This window comes from Punica granatum, chromosome 7, assembly GCF_007655135.1.
Source record: "Punica granatum isolate Tunisia-2019 chromosome 7, ASM765513v2, whole genome shotgun sequence".
Lineage (NCBI taxonomy): Eukaryota > Viridiplantae > Streptophyta > Magnoliopsida > Myrtales > Lythraceae > Punica > Punica granatum.
The window spans coordinates 3,140,685-3,156,717 of NC_045133.1; the positions used below are offsets into that span (position 1 = coordinate 3,140,685).

Here is a 16,033-nt window from a genome sequence, read left to right on the forward strand (position 1 = left end):
ATATATTTTTAAACTGAAAACGGGAATTTGTTTACTCATAATTAGTTCATTTTTATAATGTCTTCGGCATTCACACGCGTAGCATGTGTGGTTATTAAAATTATATTGAGCTAAAAGAATGAACCATTATAAATATTAGAGGCTTCGGTATGCAATTCCTACATGGAGTGAAATGCTCTTATTTACATTCCATGTTTTGAGCAGCAGCTAGAAACAAGGATATCTTGGAATATTATGAAATGAATGACTCTGCATGCAACGATACACTTAATTTTTGTTAAGATAGTATATAAATGTAGTCAGCGTTAGATTAAAAAAATCATATATTTCTTTTTTTTTTACCTCAGTATTAAATTCAGTTTATCGTGATCGTATTAAACCCATGAGCATCTTTATAACAAAAAAAAATAATTTGTCATTTTAAATAATCGTTAATTATTAACAATTATATATAGTACGTATGTATTTGCAACATGAAATCGATCGCGTTGTATCATTAGATACAACGTGATTTATTTTTTTATTCACTAATAACATCTAAAATTATTGTCCCTTCCAATAAGAGTGCTTCTCGAAATTTAACTTGTGTTCTCCAATTCTTACTGTTTGTATAACTCTGTTTTCAATCGGTTCCTCCCGTTCTTCCGAAGTCTTGTAAGACGCTTCAATCACTTTATTAGTTGTACTTCGAAAGCAGAAGGCAAAAGACTCTACATCCAGTGATGAGTCATTAATAGCATAATGCATTACTCCAATTTCGATGATTAAATTTTGATGACATTTTTCTCCATGTATCTTGGAATAATAACATATGAAATAAATCACCAAAATTGAATTAGATTTCATTTTCTTCACTTACATGATATTGAAATTCCAATGCAGATTGGAGATCACAGCGTAGTCAACATTGTCGCATTGACGAGGACCACATTGACCGAAAAAGCTCCCAAATAAATAAGAAGTTGCCTGTCGATGAAGACATACCTAAAACAGCTTGAGAGCTTTTCTGGGGATATATATGCTGAAATACTATCGTTTCTCATGTTTCCACCACGACTTATGTTTCTTCGAATTCATTCATCGGTAAGTGCCGACAGTGTAACAGATTATTGCCAGAGAAATACCAAGCCAAAGTGCCATATCTTCGCTTATAAGGAAGGTCCAGAATCCATATAAACTCATGCTTAATCGTGAGAAATCATTTCTGCCACTGACCAAGAACGCGGTAAAATGTAAACTCATCAAAATCCTCCGGGGAGTCCAACCATCATTTCATTGCTCAATCTCATGTACAAGCATTCGTCTTGTAGCCGATACGATATGTAACAGTTAACCAAAATTGCAATTTCGGACTAAAATTGGTCTCATTCTGCCAAAAGGCTCGCTCTCTATGTATCTAAAACAACTATGGTTGAATTAAAGAATGGCAGTGCGGGTGATAACTCCTCTCTCATGTCCACCTAACTATAAAGTAGTAATACTGACCGGATTTCCCCAACGCAACATGCAGACATCTCTGCTCGCACAAGATCATGACCGAAAACCTCACCTCCAATGTTTTCCATGTCTACGTATTGGGAGCTTCTTCAGCCTATTCTCTATAAACCATGCAAGGGTGCAGTCACTCTCGTAGCCGCTGCTTTTCATAGCATCGGATATGTCAAGCGGAGGGCTGTCCCTCTCGTCAGCACCATGGTCCCCACAGTCAGATATGTCTGGAGGAGGATTGCCACGCTTATCATTATTGCTGTTCGGAGAGTTTCCACTCTGGTCAGGGCTGCTTTTCTTCCCCTCAGATATGTCCGGGGAAGGGTTGTCACTCCCATCACCATTGCAGCTCCTAGCTTCAGATGCATCTGGAGGGCCGGCAGGGGCAGCTTCATCCTCATTGCTAGTTTTTTGCTTCTTAGAGCGCAACTTATTCGAGACACTGGCAACCAAAAAAAAAAAAAAAGTAACAATCAGAATCAGAACACTCATTTGCTAGATGATCTCTGTTTTTTTTTTTGCTGAATACTAGATTATCTCTAATACAAGGGCATAGAACTGAGAAAACTTACCGAGCACCACCTTTTGCCGATGGCTGTGCCCTTTTCCTGCACATTACAGATGCAACGATCAGTCATTTTGCTGCTTCAGAAATCATAAATTTATGCTTTTTCAGATCCTAAAAGCTGATACCTTGGTTTTCTTTCCTGCTTGCTTGGCGGATCTGTCCGTTCTGGCTCAGATGTTGAAGCTGGATCTGCTGGAGGTAAGAGAAGGAAATCATTAGGACTGAGTGAAGGACGCTCCGATTCCCGATCCACAAAGTTGCTGATAAAAGCCATTCTTTGTATCTTTTTGGCTTGTTGGAGCAGGGGCACTTCCTGTGGAAAAAGCACCTTCCATCTCCTGAATATTACAGAGGAACATCCAAAGTCAGTCATGAGGGGCATCTAGCTTATACACTAGTTACTTACGGAAAAGTTTGATACCTCCGACATTGACTATCTGTTCGAGGAGGCACACAAGCGGCAATCTTGGACCAGCAGTATCCGTGTTCAGAGATTGCCGCTTCCAATTTGGCATCCTCTTCTGCTGTCCACTTGTCCATATTAAGGGAAGGATCCAAAGAATTAACCCATCTGCAATCAGAAAGAAATTATGTGTTACAGTTCCCCCAAATCATAGCCATCTTTACAGAGTTCTTGATTCTTAGTTCCATACCTTTCTCGGCATTGTACATGAGTTCTCCCTGGTACAAACTGACATATCTTCCTCCAATTTTTGGGGCCAAAAAGTGTGGCGGCTACTATGAGACGCCTGTCTTCATCTTTACTCCACCTCCCTACCCTCTTCCTCTCGGGATGAAGAGTTTTCTTCCACCTGAAATTTCCAAGTCCAACAATCAAACCAACAGTTAACATATTATCTGCATAGAGTTTCCTATGGAGGACTATATATGCTTTAGGGAAGAACTAGTCCTTTTTGACGTCTAGGATGGAGTAGGCCCTTAGAATTGATCAACATGAAACAACTATCCTACTAATAATAGCTAAGAGTACTGATCAAAAAACAAGCGAGAAACATATCACATGGTTGGTAAACTAACCGATTAGAGCACTGTGTGCCTGTTCGGCCCCCCAAAGTGGAAGCTACAGTTTGCCAATCACTCTCACCATACGTTTCTACAGCAGCGCGGAGTTGAACATCCTCTTCTGGAGTCCACTCCCGCCTCAATATGCAAGGGTTTAAGCTTCTCTGGTATCTTGCCAAGCATTGGAAAGGTGTTCTGTTTGTTCCCAGAGAAACTGCTATATCAACCCAATCGTTAATCCCTTTTTCTTGAATTATAAGTAGGAGGTGTTTATCTTCATCGATGGTCCATCGTGCATGATTTATCAAGGGGTCCTCCCAATTTAACCATCTGCAGTAAATTAGACCATGAACCTATCAATCGAAGCACCATCAAAATTTATAAGACCAACTCCACACGCAAATCACCAAATTCAAGTTAAGAACTAACATGAATGTTCTAGTAAAAAATGTAATTCAAGTGTTCAGGCGTTACACAGATAAGCCCTGGATTATATATCTGATTCCAAATCGAGTGTCCAATTTTATATTCAATTCAACAGCAAAGGTCTCATAGAAAGTGATATGCCATCCTATGTCATAAAACTAAGACAATTGATAGTAAATACTTACCTTGCTTCACATTCAGCACCAGATCGACCTGGAAGGTACATGGAAGCCACTTGATTCCAGTTCACCTTGGGCAGGAATTTCCTGACCTCCTCGGGAGAAATTTCAATGTCCTTAATGGATGCAAGCAAATCCTCAAAACCAAGAGCATCTCCATTTGAAGAACTACCAAATAGTCATCAAGAAAATAATGTTTTAGAAAAGATCTCCTAGAGAACAAAAGCACTGCATATAACTAACTCAACCTCCACCTAAGTAATATTACTATTGGAAAAATACTTAAAACAAATGATCGCTTAACAATGACAACACTGGTATCCACTTATTTATAACTAAAAGGCAACGTTGAATATCTTAAAACTCATTTACCTGAAATTCTCAACAGAAACTCTAAACACCATTTCCTGAAACTGTTGCTTAATGCCCTTGAAGAGATTTTCCTTTTCTGCTTCCTTCCACTTGTTTCGATGTAATTCAAGGGGAAATCTCATCAATGCAAGTCTATAGTTTGCAACATGACAATTCTCAGCAGGGCCATAATAAATTGCGGAAAGCTTTTTATCATCACCCTGCAAAATGAATGTGCCTTTAGTATTAAACCAAAACCAGCAAGCACTGACACAGTGATAAGCCCAACGGTGCTCAAAAGCTCAGGCGCAATTGTATAAATAATGCTAAATGAGGGGCAGTTATCTATTGGGAGCTGTTCAACCAGCGTTTGGCTCATCACTTTGTCAGAAAGAATCATTTTTCCAATACATTGTTGCCCGCTAGAGACTAGCTCCAACACATTCAACTTGTTCTTCAGACATTTGAGATGAATTCTTCACATCTGTTCCATAGATGTAGAGCATAAAGCTGAAACGGAAAAATAAAGAAATGAACTTTACCTTTGATTTCTTAGGCTTATGCTGCGTGGATATCAACTGGACACGAGGATCCTTCTTCTGGGATAATGATTGTCCAGTTCTTTTTCTGCAAGAAACCTGAAAATCTTTAAGGATTTTGACACGTTCCTTGAGTTTTTTGGTCTCCTCTATTCTTGCGTCAATCTGAATTAACTTACTTCTAAGAAGCTTCTGACTGGACCGATTCTTCCTGATGGCATCAACAAAGACCTGAGCAGACTTTGGGAAGGTAGAGCATTTATATGACTCTACAGATGGCTTATCAACATCCAATGGGTGCCAATCTAACAAACCCGTCGGTCCACTATCCTTATTGTTATTCAAGGAGTCAGCCGAATCGCATGCATCTTTGTTGTCTGGGAAAACTCTACAAGAATCTGTTTTGCCTGATAAGACAGTGTTGGAAACTTCCTCCTCGGAAGCGCTCCCCGAAACGTTAGACACCAGAGAGATTATCGATAGGCCATTCTGCCCTTTGTCCAATGTGTCTGCATAACAAGAGAAGAATCAACAAAATAATATGCACAAACATAAATAAAAATGCCCTTTCTTGTTCAATACGACGAAGCCATTGGCACCAAAAAAACTGGAACTTTCATGGACTTCTAGATTATAATCTTCCCAGTAAACAGGGGGCAAAATTTGCTTAGGCTACTGAATGAAACTCAATGATCATTAGCGCATATTGCTTCTTCAATTACAATAATAAGCAGCAGAGTATTCACAGTTGGAAAACTACATATCCAAATTTCTTGGAAAGAATGTGAATAAGAACCACTCACCGTGATCATAAGCAGAGAACCGCCTCTGAATCGCACGGAGCGTCTCGAAATCGTCTTCCTCACCGTCCGAGCCAGCCGGAGGAAGCACGGCGAGCGGCTTGAACAAATCGGACGAAATAGAGAATCGGCTCTGTATGCTGCGGACGAGCTGAAGATCGTCGTCGGAGTCCGCATCAACTGAGGCGTCATGGTCACTGGTGCTGGGGGCGGGCATGTCGGTACCGGTGAGCAGGCAGGCGCGCCTGAGGGCCTCCATGTCCTCATCGAACAGGGATTCCTCGTTCTCGCTGCCGGAGAGCTCCTCATCGTCCTCGCCTAGGAGGCCGTAGGACATCCTTCGGGGACTGAAGAGATCGCCGCCGGAGATCTCGGTGGTGTCGTCGGCGTCCAGCGGAGGTGGAATTCAAGAGGGATTCTCTTAGTTTCTGGTGAAGATTTTTTTAGGGTTTTATATATGAACGAAGAAGAAGAGAAAAATTCGGATCCGTAATACATTTAAAACGGTGCCGGTGACTGTTGAACTTCCCGGATGGGCCGGCCCATCTAAGACCAACTATTGAAGGATTTTCCTTCTTTTTTTTTTTTCCAGCCAGTGAAGGGTTTTTTTTTTTTTCGAGTAAGATGAAGTTCATAAGTTTAGTGTAATAAAATAAAAATTATAATAGCCACGTAGTCTCACAAAGGGTATCAAATCTGAAATTTCTTGATTATCAAGTGGAGACGTACGTTACTGCACTATACTCTCTTTGTGACCGATAATGAAGTTTATCTCGCTGGCAAAAATAAAAAAGGGAATCTTTTTTTTTTGTTTGGTAAGTGAACGGAGATGGAATTTATTTAGAGGTATAGTATGCTTTCAAAAAAAAGAAGGAATTTATTTGGAAGTATATTTATTATCCACATAAATTACTCAGATTGAGATCCCTCTCAAAATTGGTTTTTTTCGAATCAATGAGATTGATCAGTCATTGTAAGTACAAATTGACCCGAGCAACACTCGTCCAACAAATAAGTAGCACATCTACTCCATGAGTCGGGGGTGTATATGGGGCGGGTGGGTGGGTTTTTTCTACTTAAATGGGTGGATGTCAAGTTTCTACTTTCTAGGGTGACCTTTTCAAATAAAAAAATCACCCAAAATATAATTTGGGTGATGAAAAATCACCCACTAACGGACTTGGTTTTTTCATGTGGTTTTTTTGGTCTCCGAGTTTGATATTATAAATTCTCAAATGTGAAAATTAACAAATAAAAAACATCATAATCAGATGATACACCATAGTCGATACTTAAATAAGTTCATCAACATAAATTAAATATCATTCATGCCCAAAAACATTAACATTGTCTCATAAAGTGTGATTAGGCAAGGAAGAATAGGTTATATATATATGAAGTGTGAACTATAAAATAATTATTTAAAATTCTAACAGGTGAGTTGGGCTCCATCGGTTTTTTTGGTACGATTACCTAACTCTAGCGGGTGATTTTTTCGGCTTAAGAAACCACCCAAGTTTGATTTAGGGTATCAAAAATTCGTTTTCTTTTTTTTTTTGGGTCAGGTAGGGTCGATTTTTTCGGTTTTTCCTGTTTTCACTTGCACCCCTACTCCGTAGTCTTTGGCTCTGCACATATTCGCAATTCATTATCCATCATAAACCTAAGTAGAGTATTTTTGTGGGAGATCAAGATTGGTCGGGGAGCTCAGTTTAACATTTCCTACTCAATCTCTTCATAATTATTCATGGGTTAAGACAAGCAAGTTACGTATGGGCTGATTGGGTCCAATCTCTCTTGTAGTAATATGCGAATGAAGCTCGAACCATTTAATTATTTTTGCTACAAGTTGTTTATTGATAATTAATCCAAAAATGCAAATAGAGAACACATAGCCATAGTCGCGGGACTCTTCCTAGTTACCGGGGAAAATTCAAACAAGATTTCGCGGGAAACAACGGGATATTCCCGGTGGGATAACAACCAATAGCACATCGCCACGTCAGCTTCGCCCGACCATATCACACGTGGAGTCCTATCAGTGGCTGAAGGGGAACAACGTTGTCGGGCTAGGCTCGACCCATGCTCCTCTTCCCGCCATTTTCTCGGTCGTATTTCCACAATGGCGGAAAAAATTTTAAATTTCCCATTCAGTCAATCCTCAGATCTGACGAAGAACCCTAAACCCCTGGAAGCAAAGAATTTCCAGAGGGGGCCAAATGGGGATCAAAGATCTTCTCAGATTCATGAAACCCTACATCGAACCGATCCACATCGAGAAATACGCAGGAAAACGAGTAAAAATCCGAACTTTTTAACCATTTCATCAATCGTTCTTGATATTCTGCCCCAATCCCAGAAATGCAGCTCATGTTTTTTTTTTCTTTTTTCTTTTTTGTTGGGGGTGGGGGGGCAGGTGGGTATCGATGCTTATTCATGGCTTCACAAGGGAGGTCGGTAAAGCTCAATTTTCAAGCTTCTCTTCGATCATTTCAAACTTGTTTCATTGATTTCGTGATTGAATTCATGGGTTGGTAATGTGCAGCTTATTCCTGCAGCATGGAGCTGTGCCTCAACTCAGAAGGGGACAAAAAACTGCAATTCTTGAATTACTTCATGCACCGAATCCAGCTGCTCCGTCATTACAAGGTGACCCCTGTGGTAGTCTTCGATGGCGGGAGCATACCTTGTAAGGCCGCTACTGAGGACGAGAGGCAGAGGCACGTTTTTCCAATTCGTACACCCATTGCTTCTTAATGCATGCCCATCTGAATAGATAGCTGTCCTTTAATGTCTTATTGATATTTTTTCAAGGTTAATTTCAGGAGGAGGAAGGCTAATCGGGAATTGGCAATGCAGAAACTCAACGAAGGAGATGTCAAAGCAGCATCCGAGCTCTTCCAGGTACTAAAGAGCTTTTCTTTATCTCGATATCCTGTTCTTTTGCAGGCTTGTGTATAACTTAATTTTCACAAGATCGATTGGCATCAAGTTGTTGACATGTTTTAGCGACGCGTGAGATAAACGTACCATTTATTAATGGCGTTGAAGATTATCTGCAGATGTCTCTCTGTTTGATCTTAGGTTAGGAAGCACCTAACCGTTGCTTACCTTCTGATGTTTGGTGCCAATCGTAAACAAATTCCTTCTCAGCACTTAATTTGGCCTTCCTTTTGAAAGGAATAGACTGCTGATGAATATACCATTTTAAGTTCAGCTGAGATAAATCGATTATGCTTGTTTGATTCAGTTAGAGAATGCAGACAGTCATTCTCATGCTGTACTCGTTTTCTGATTGCAGAGAGGAGTAAGTATCACACCTGCTATTGCTCATCAGTTGATTAAGGTATTTTTAGTTCTTACTGCACCGACGTTATGTTACTTTATTCAACACATCCTCTGCTACATTGGTTATTACAAAACAAAATCAAAGCTTCAGTATTAGCATTCTTTTATTTTTATCATTATGCACTTCAGATTCTTAGATCGGAGAACATCGAATTTGTGGTGGCTCCATATGAGGCCGATGCTCAACTAGCGTATCTTTCTAGTCTTGAGGTAGAGAAAGGAGGAGTAGTAGCTGTAATCACAGAGGATAGTGATCTGATGGCATACGGTTGTAAAGCTGTAAGAACTTCTTCGAAACTCTTGATATGACGCAGATGGAGGTCTATTGCTCTTCTAATGACTCCATGTTCCCAAACGAACTTGAAGCTATCAAGTGATTATGTTTTAAATTTGGACAACTGTATACAGATTATCTTTAAAATGGATCGGTATGGAAGTGGGGAAGAGATACTATTTGAGAAGGTGTTTGATTCGGCAGATTGTGTACCATCATTTCGAGGTTTCACCGAAGACCTATTCATCGGTACGTTTAGCTAACTGAAAATCTGCTATCTGTAAATACAAACAGGGAGCTCATTTCATTTGCCTTTTTAAGTGGAATTTAGTCCTGAAGTTGCCAAATAAATCATACTGAGGAGCGGATTTTGTGACGTTTCACGCAGGAATGTGTGTGCTAGCTGGCTGCGATTTCCTTCCTTCGGTTCCGGGAATAGGGATAAAGAAAGCTTATTCCCTTATTTCCAAGTACAGAAATTTAGATCGTGTAAGTTTGCACGGTTAGTAATGGTGCACTCTGTACTGCTTTTACATGAGTTTAAAAGTGATAGATTGCACACTTCATATTTGCGGCTGACCAAAACCTCATTTCCTTCAATAAGTGAGCCATTTTGCTCGTAAATCTTTGACACTTCACATATGGTGTCTTTGCAGGCTCTATCGGTTTTGAAGATTGAGAAGGGAAATCTGATGCCCGAAGATTATCCCAAATCTTTCCATGAGGCAGTAGCTGTTTTCCAACATGCTCTCATGTATGTGAAGTTTATATTGCAAATTATTAATTATTATGATATCATTTTAGCTTCAAGGTCACGTTCTCGGGTTACCTTTCTTCGTAGATACGACACTACAGCAAAGAAACTCACACACCTGAAGCCTCTTCCCAAAAAGCTCTTGCAGTCCCTTGAAGGAAATCTAGATTTTCTGGGGCCGTATCCTCTTTTTTTTTTCCTCCTTCCGTTTGAACAGTCTCGACTTAATTTTGCTTTGCATTTCTATTGCTGTTCGTAGACCTTAACATAACTAGTGAAATCCCTCCATCGGTAGCTACTGCTATTGCTACAGGGAAATTAGACCCGACAAATATGGAGGCCTTTGATCACACCGAAAAACCTGTTGCTGTCCCTGAGTCATCCCAACATTGGCAAAAGAAGGCGACTGCTCTATCTGTACAAAAGAAGTGCTTTCGTGTCTTCTCGTCCAAGGAAACCAGCGTATCAGATAATCCCAGTAAGTTCCAGTATCCTACTAATGATATCATTTGGTACTTACTAACTATGCAGTGAGCTTTCTGCACAAATACCGGTGAAATCTTTTCCAATCATAATATTCTAATGATGAATTTTTCTTGCCATTGTAATTATTCGTTCGTTTTGTAGTATTGCAGCAAACCCCAGCACAATATGAAGCGAAATGTCTGAAGGAAGCCGCCACATTCGAGAAACTGGTACTGCCTTCAGAAACAAGCCAAGACGCAGAAGGTTCAGGGGCTGTGGTCAGCATTTCCTTAAAAGTTCCCGACAACAACCCCTTCAGAATTGAAAAAGCTAAGAAAAAAAAGTGCTCAGACCTGAGAATGAACATCACCGAAGACGCATCTGTTCTGACTTATGTCGAGAAATCGGAGATTGTATCCGTGAGAGCTGACATACTTCCTGAAGCTGCTACTGAAGATAAACAATGCACTGAAGGGCTACACAATGTGATTGAGTTGGATCGGGAGTCGGAAGTTACTGATGTGGAAGTTACAGATGTGGGAGATCAAGAGCGCGCGCTAATGGGCAGTTCAGAGTCCCAGGAGAGTGTGAATTCAAGGCCAAAGAGGATAGCAACTAACAGCAAGCAAGATAAAGGTGGAAATAAACCAAAGAGAAAGAAAATCAAGAGCTCTGTAAGCAATAACAGCAGCATCTTGAACTTCTTTACTCGGGTCTAGTACTCTGCCTCTGAATCTCCAACCAGATCTTTGTGTACGAAATTTTGAACAAATCGATACAGTAGGCAGATAATTGCCATTCTTTCCGTTAAACTATGCTGTCGTCTGCTTTTCTCCCTATTCGTCTTCTTACCTCTTAATTTGTTTCGTTACTGCTCAGATGTGCGATATGGAGTTGATTTTGTTCGGTCAAGGCAAGCTTAAATGGATCAAAAAGGCATTCAGAACTTCGCCACTCATCGCCAGCCTAACATCACAAATGCTCGGTACATCTGTTTAGGTGAAAACCTTACACAAACTACAAGTTCTAATCTTGAACAAAGAGCTGCACTTTGCTGCAACTTATTATTTACCAAACAACCTAAAACAGGAACTGTGATGCTCTTAGTGCTTCTTTCGGGCAATTAGCTTTTGGAACCAGTAGGCGGACATCTTCGGGTACCTCTTGAGGTTGGAGTAATCGACATAAACAATCCCGAATCGTGAAGTGTAGCCCAATCTCCACTCGAAGTTATCAAGCAATGACCAGGCAAAGTAACCTGTTATATGTGCTCCATCATCAACTGCCTTTTTCAACTTAGTCAAGTAGCCCTTGTAGAAGTTGATCCTCGTGGTGTCGTGCAATCCTTTGGCAAGTGTGACATTTCCCGGGTCATCCATTCCTGGATAAAAATCGAAATTCCATGAGATTCATTTGGAAGTAACAAACAGTTATCTCCCAGTACATAAGATCGTTCCAAATCTCACCGTTCTCTGACAGAATCACGTTTGGGTTCCCGTAGCGCTCCTTTATGTACATGAGAGCCTTGTACATACCCCATGGTACATTGTACAGCCAGTAAGAATTCGCCTGAAATTTCATCATGAATCATTCACCATACGTAAGTCCATGATTGCAGAAACAAGGATAAACTCGAAATGGAAGCAGGAATCGGAATGCTTACCCGTGGACCGACCGGCTTTCCCCTCTTGGCATCTGGACATATTCATGAAAATAGACGGATTATCAGTTTAAGAACAAAGAAACACGAAAAGAAGCAAATAATTAATTCCTCTTGCAATCTTCCGACAAGTTAAGTAACGAAAGAGAAGTATAATCGTACAAGCGAACCCAGCGTTCCAGTCCTGTTGGTAGCCCAGGTCCTTGGACTTTTTCTGGTGTGGATCGTACATGTAGTAAGTCGTGTATTGATTAATCCCGACAAAATCTATCGAGCCCTTCACCATCTTAGCCTTCTTTTTTGTGAACTTTGGGAGCCTATTTCCAACGATGTTCTGCATCGTCTTTGGATACTCTCCATAGACAATCGGGTGGATAAACCTAAGAAAAACAGAGATTCGTTCTTATTCGAGAAGATGACTTGAAATATGAACCTTAAGACTGTTTCTTACGGTTCAAGTCTTATCTAGGACGAAGATTTACCATTCACTTACCACCCAACATGAAAGTCTCTTGCCCGTTGAGCTGCCAAGTTGTCCGCCTTTGATCGGGTAAGAGGCTCATACCACACAAAATCCAATAGAATACCAATCCGTCCCTTTTGTGTCGCCTAAATATCATATCTTTTATATAATCATCCATCGACATGTATACACTTATGAACAATATTTTAACGAGTGGGCACGGATCTTACCAGATATTTCTCACGGTATCTTTTAACCGCAGCAGCGTGAGATAGGATCAAATGATGGGCGACAATGTAAGGCTCTGTCGCCGAGTTTCCAGCAGTACAGTTCCCGAACGCCTTGGAGCACCTTCCCGGGGCAAAGAACCCGTTGTCATACCCGAGGGCAGCAACTACTCTCGGTTCATTGAAAGTCATCCAGTTCTTGACTCTGTCTCCGAACGTCTTAAAGCAAAAGTCTGCGTAATCTGCAAAATCCTTCCTGCAAAGCAATTGTACCAATGTCAGATCGACTCCGAACAAATCATGTAGGGAGAACAATCTTTTGAAAACGAAAGATGTGCAGAGCAGATTGCTCACACGACTCGAGGGCTCAGCAGTCCTTTGTACTTCTTCTCGAGTGCCAGGGGAAGATCATAATGGTATAGATTAGCATACGGAGTAATTCCTACAAAACAACGCGTTCGCTATCCGTTTGATGAACATTAGAAACGAATTCTCCTATCTTGTAGTAACAAATAATTTCCGGTAAGATCACCTTTTTCAATAAGGTAGTTGATCAACCTATTGTAGTACGCAACACCTTTCCAATTGACCCTCCCAGTTCCATCTGCACGAAACAACTGAAGTTATAAGAAACTGCCTTGATCGTAGGCAGCAAATCAACATACTCTAGTCGATATGTAGTATTTACCAGGGAAAATTCTCGACCAGGAAATGGAGAATCTGTACGCATCGAAGTTTAGCTTTTGCATAAGATTGATATCTTCCTGCAACAATGAGAGAAGCGCGACAAATCAAGAGCTCGACAATGGCCACTCGAAAAACTATGGCTAACCGCAAGAAACTCAACCAGGCCGCAGAATCTTGAGATCACCAGACTGTAAAATTTAGCTAGTTATACTTACGAGACCTTTGTATACTTGAGCAAAGTGACATATAGCACATGTATATGTATGTACTCTCCATTTACACATATATGTGTGTGTGTGTGTGTGTGTCAATATATATTTGTATATGCATGAGTACACATTTCCATCCCAACGAATCACCGACAACTTTTTGGCCAATCGGGCCAGCAAACTAAGCCCACAAGCTTTGTTTGGTGTGATTTTAAGTGCAATGAAATTATTGTCGTTATTATTCATGAAATGTTACGTGGGATTATGTACTTGTAATTTTGCTGAATTGGACTAAATGTTTGCTGTCATCAACCTCTCGAGGAAATCTTTCTGAGGATCCAACCTAAAGAAAATCGTGAATCGGAGGAGCAACCAGGGACAGCAATTACTGCTGATTCCATACAAATTATATCGGAAATGCGCGACGACACGATATAGAAAAGAGGAAGAACGATCACCTTGTATCGGTGGTACTGGTCCACTGTAACATCAGCTGTGGCATTATTGGCCACGATCCCTGTTTTCAATATCACACGTTAAAAAAAATGAAATTAACACTGAAGCATAATTAATTTCAAAGAATTGCCCAAAATCACTGACCAAGAATGAAAAAGCATAATTACACCCAACTATATAAAATCCACCCTCCAATGTTAATACCAAATGGAACGGACAATACTCAACAGTCATGATTAACTGTCTGAAAAATTAATTAGATCATTTCAACTGTGATTATTCATTTTCTTAGCTTAAAAATGACCGGATTATCATAATTGAGAGGATCGGTAAACTTGAAAAGTTAATGGTCAAGCGCATGATTGATCATTTATTTAATTTTAAGATATGATTTGTTAATCCATTAATGTATTGGATTATTGACAAATTAATGGAGAAAGGTAGAAAATAGAAACCGGGGATTTTGACGAAGGCGTCCCAAATGCTGGGCCCACGGCCTTCCTTGTGGGCCATGCCCTCGACCTGATAGGCCGACGTGGCCGTCCCGAAGATGAACCCCTTTGGGAAGCTCTTCCGGCTCAGCCCGCCCGTGTCCAGCCTCACCTTCTCCGGCGCCACCCGGGCCGCATCTCCTCCTCCGCGGCTGAATTCCCTTTCCCCGGCCACCGCCGAGAAGACTACAAGCGCCCCGACTAGGAGCAATGAGAAGGACAACGGAGTTCTCATTGTGCAAGTTCAAGTCTCCCTCTCTATGAGAATGGGGAGTGAGCTTCTATGACAAGAAGAAGAGGGCAATAAAGGTTATATTTATAGACAAAGACTATGGGAACTTTGGCCAGGAAAAGCTACCAAATATCTTTAAGCTCTGAGTAAATAATATAATATTCCAATTCTTAACTGGGTGAAGCTATCGGCCTATCAGCCCACCACAGTTGCCCCGATCCCGGCCACCATCGCCCTCATCGAGGTTGACGGCGACGTCATGGGTCGGCGGCACCCTTACTAGGCGGTGTGGCCAGAATCGATGGCACCACCGCCCCTTCCCCAGATCTCGATCTGCTGTCTCCATTTTTTTTAATTTTCGATTTTTATTATTTTTGTAAAATGATAAAAATAATAGTAAAGATTGGGTTCAAAAGTGAAAAGAAATAAAATAGGTCTAGCATGTGAGTACTGCACAAAAAAAACTCCAGACATTCAACATTTAATTTTATCAAACAATTTTTACTTAATCAATTAAGCAATTATTTGATTAAATGCTTTAAATTTCAGTACTTAATTTTTAGCATTTGAAATTAAGTCCAACCAAATTCTTCATTGGACCATCTTGTTCTCGGTTCTTTTTTTTTCTTTTTTTTTTTCCCACCTAATTAATAATGCAATACATCAGAGTTTCCTCGAGGGTAATCTCTGACCGTCAAGAATAATGTGAGGCTACACAATCATTTGTGGGTTTTTTTTCCAATAATGTCCTTTGTAGTATCTGAACAGCTATTGATTCTATAATTTTTTTAATAAGTGATTCTATAATATTAGTATTTATATACATATCCACAATATTAAATGAAGAATCCTTATAATTTATATAATTATAGAGAAATTCTTATAAAATTCCATCTCACAAGAATAATGAGATAAGAAATAATTAATAAAATATTTGCAACTAATAAATATATACCATACTAATCACCTATTTATACCGTTTAACAATATTCATCCATCGATTGCCCATTCTCATGTCATGTAACAAGATAAGGTCTCCAAAATATTTATCATTAATGTGATGTACATCCTAAAGTCATATAAGTTGAAAATACAAGTTTATCCATCGAAGAACATTATGGTGTGTATATATATATTGCTGTACGGATTCAATCTTCTTAGTTAAAAAACTTACCATGAATGCTTGATATCCATATCCATATTATTATTATTAAGGGATATAGTTTCTTTATTATAGGTGGCAAATTTATCCAAAAGTCGACAGCACCGGTGAATAAGGGATATATATAATTTTTATCAACGTGGATTGGTTCAAACGATTCGGCGTTTGTTCCGCTTAAGTAAGGTCTCGGGTTCGAGTCATTGTGTGTTCAGAAAATTGACGCTGAGAGAG

At 40.0% G+C, this 16,033-nt stretch overlaps 3 protein-coding genes across 6 annotated transcripts; 1 reads left to right on the forward strand and 2 right to left on the reverse strand.

The window, feature by feature from the left end:
- Positions 1 to 1,233: 1,233 nt before the first annotated feature.
- On the reverse strand, positions 1,234 to 5,835 carry LOC116214774 (snRNA-activating protein complex subunit 4). The gene is made up of 10 exons (XM_031550234.1): positions 5,378 to 5,835; positions 4,578 to 5,083; positions 4,057 to 4,256; positions 3,691 to 3,852; positions 3,095 to 3,409; positions 2,710 to 2,868; positions 2,478 to 2,627; positions 2,182 to 2,394; positions 2,061 to 2,096; positions 1,234 to 1,930 (listed from the first exon to the last, which is right to left on the reverse strand). The coding sequence occupies exons 1-10, from the start codon at positions 5,709 to 5,711 to the stop codon at positions 1,546 to 1,548; spliced, it is 2,460 nt and encodes an 819-aa protein (XP_031406094.1). The 5' UTR covers positions 5,712 to 5,835; the 3' UTR covers positions 1,234 to 1,545.
- A 1,646-nt stretch (positions 5,836 to 7,481) lies between these two features.
- On the forward strand, positions 7,482 to 11,225 carry LOC116214898 (exonuclease 1). 2 transcript variants are annotated; one of them, XM_031550390.1, is made up of 13 exons: positions 7,482 to 7,671; positions 7,791 to 7,827; positions 7,933 to 8,094; positions 8,200 to 8,278; positions 8,676 to 8,720; positions 8,852 to 9,001; positions 9,131 to 9,245; positions 9,385 to 9,485; positions 9,653 to 9,750; positions 9,838 to 9,930; positions 10,026 to 10,228; positions 10,378 to 10,968; positions 11,095 to 11,225. In XM_031550390.1, the coding sequence occupies exons 1-12, from the start codon at positions 7,497 to 7,499 to the stop codon at positions 10,932 to 10,934; spliced, it is 1,815 nt and encodes a 604-aa protein (XP_031406250.1). In that variant the 5' UTR covers positions 7,482 to 7,496; the 3' UTR covers positions 10,935 to 10,968; positions 11,095 to 11,225. The 2 variants fall into 2 exon arrangements, with proteins under 2 accessions (XP_031406250.1, XP_031406251.1); XM_031550391.1 differs by lacking the exon at positions 11,095 to 11,225 and having other exon boundaries at positions 7,511 to 7,671; positions 7,920 to 8,094; positions 10,378 to 11,027.
- LOC116214899 (beta-glucosidase 44-like) lies at positions 11,140 to 14,709 on the reverse strand. Of its 3 annotated transcripts, XM_031550392.1 has the most exons (11): positions 14,373 to 14,709; positions 13,920 to 13,978; positions 13,254 to 13,329; positions 13,098 to 13,169; positions 12,920 to 13,007; positions 12,569 to 12,821; positions 12,369 to 12,484; positions 12,038 to 12,255; positions 11,879 to 11,910; positions 11,682 to 11,784; positions 11,140 to 11,596 (listed from the first exon to the last, which is right to left on the reverse strand). In XM_031550392.1, the coding sequence occupies exons 1-11, from the start codon at positions 14,641 to 14,643 to the stop codon at positions 11,319 to 11,321; spliced, it is 1,566 nt and encodes a 521-aa protein (XP_031406252.1). In that variant the 5' UTR covers positions 14,644 to 14,709; the 3' UTR covers positions 11,140 to 11,318. The 3 variants fall into 3 exon arrangements, with proteins under 3 accessions (XP_031406252.1, XP_031406253.1, XP_031406254.1); XM_031550393.1 differs by lacking the exons at positions 13,920 to 13,978; positions 14,373 to 14,709 and adding an exon at positions 13,468 to 13,851; XM_031550394.1 differs by lacking the exons at positions 13,920 to 13,978; positions 14,373 to 14,709 and adding an exon at positions 13,473 to 13,839.
- Positions 14,710 to 16,033: the final 1,324 nt, after the last annotated feature.

What these genes read in the sequence shown, in the direction of transcription:
- LOC116214774 (XM_031550234.1), bottom strand. Translation starts at nt 5,711, where the DNA reads ATGTCCTACGGCCTCCTAGGCGAGGACGATGAGGAGCTCTCCGGCAGC. An exon ending in GGTGCTGAATGTGAAGCAAG is followed by an intron (nt 3,410 to 3,690) that starts GTAAGTATTTAC and finishes AATTTACTGCAG; the next exon opens with ATGGTTAAATTGGGAGGACC. An exon ending in ACAGATAGTCAATGTCGGAG is followed by an intron (nt 2,395 to 2,477) that starts GTATCAAACTTT and finishes TGTAATATTCAG; the next exon opens with GAGATGGAAGGTGCTTTTTC.
- LOC116214898 (XM_031550390.1), top strand. Translation starts at nt 7,497, where the DNA reads ATGGCGGAAAAAATTTTAAATTTCCCATTCAGTCAATCCTCAGATCTG. An exon ending in GTTTTCCAACATGCTCTCAT is followed by an intron (nt 9,751 to 9,837) that starts GTATGTGAAGTT and finishes CTTTCTTCGTAG; the next exon opens with ATACGACACTACAGCAAAGA. An exon ending in AATCTAGATTTTCTGGGGCC is followed by an intron (nt 9,931 to 10,025) that starts GTATCCTCTTTT and finishes TAACATAACTAG; the next exon opens with TGAAATCCCTCCATCGGTAG.
- LOC116214899 (XM_031550392.1), bottom strand. Translation starts at nt 14,643, where the DNA reads ATGAGAACTCCGTTGTCCTTCTCATTGCTCCTAGTCGGGGCGCTTGTA. An exon ending in GATACCGTGAGAAATATCTG is followed by an intron (nt 12,485 to 12,568) that starts GTAAGATCCGTG and finishes TATGATATTTAG; the next exon opens with GCGACACAAAAGGGACGGAT. An exon ending in AGAGACTTTCATGTTGGGTG is followed by an intron (nt 12,256 to 12,368) that starts GTAAGTGAATGG and finishes TGTTTTTCTTAG; the next exon opens with GTTTATCCACCCGATTGTCT.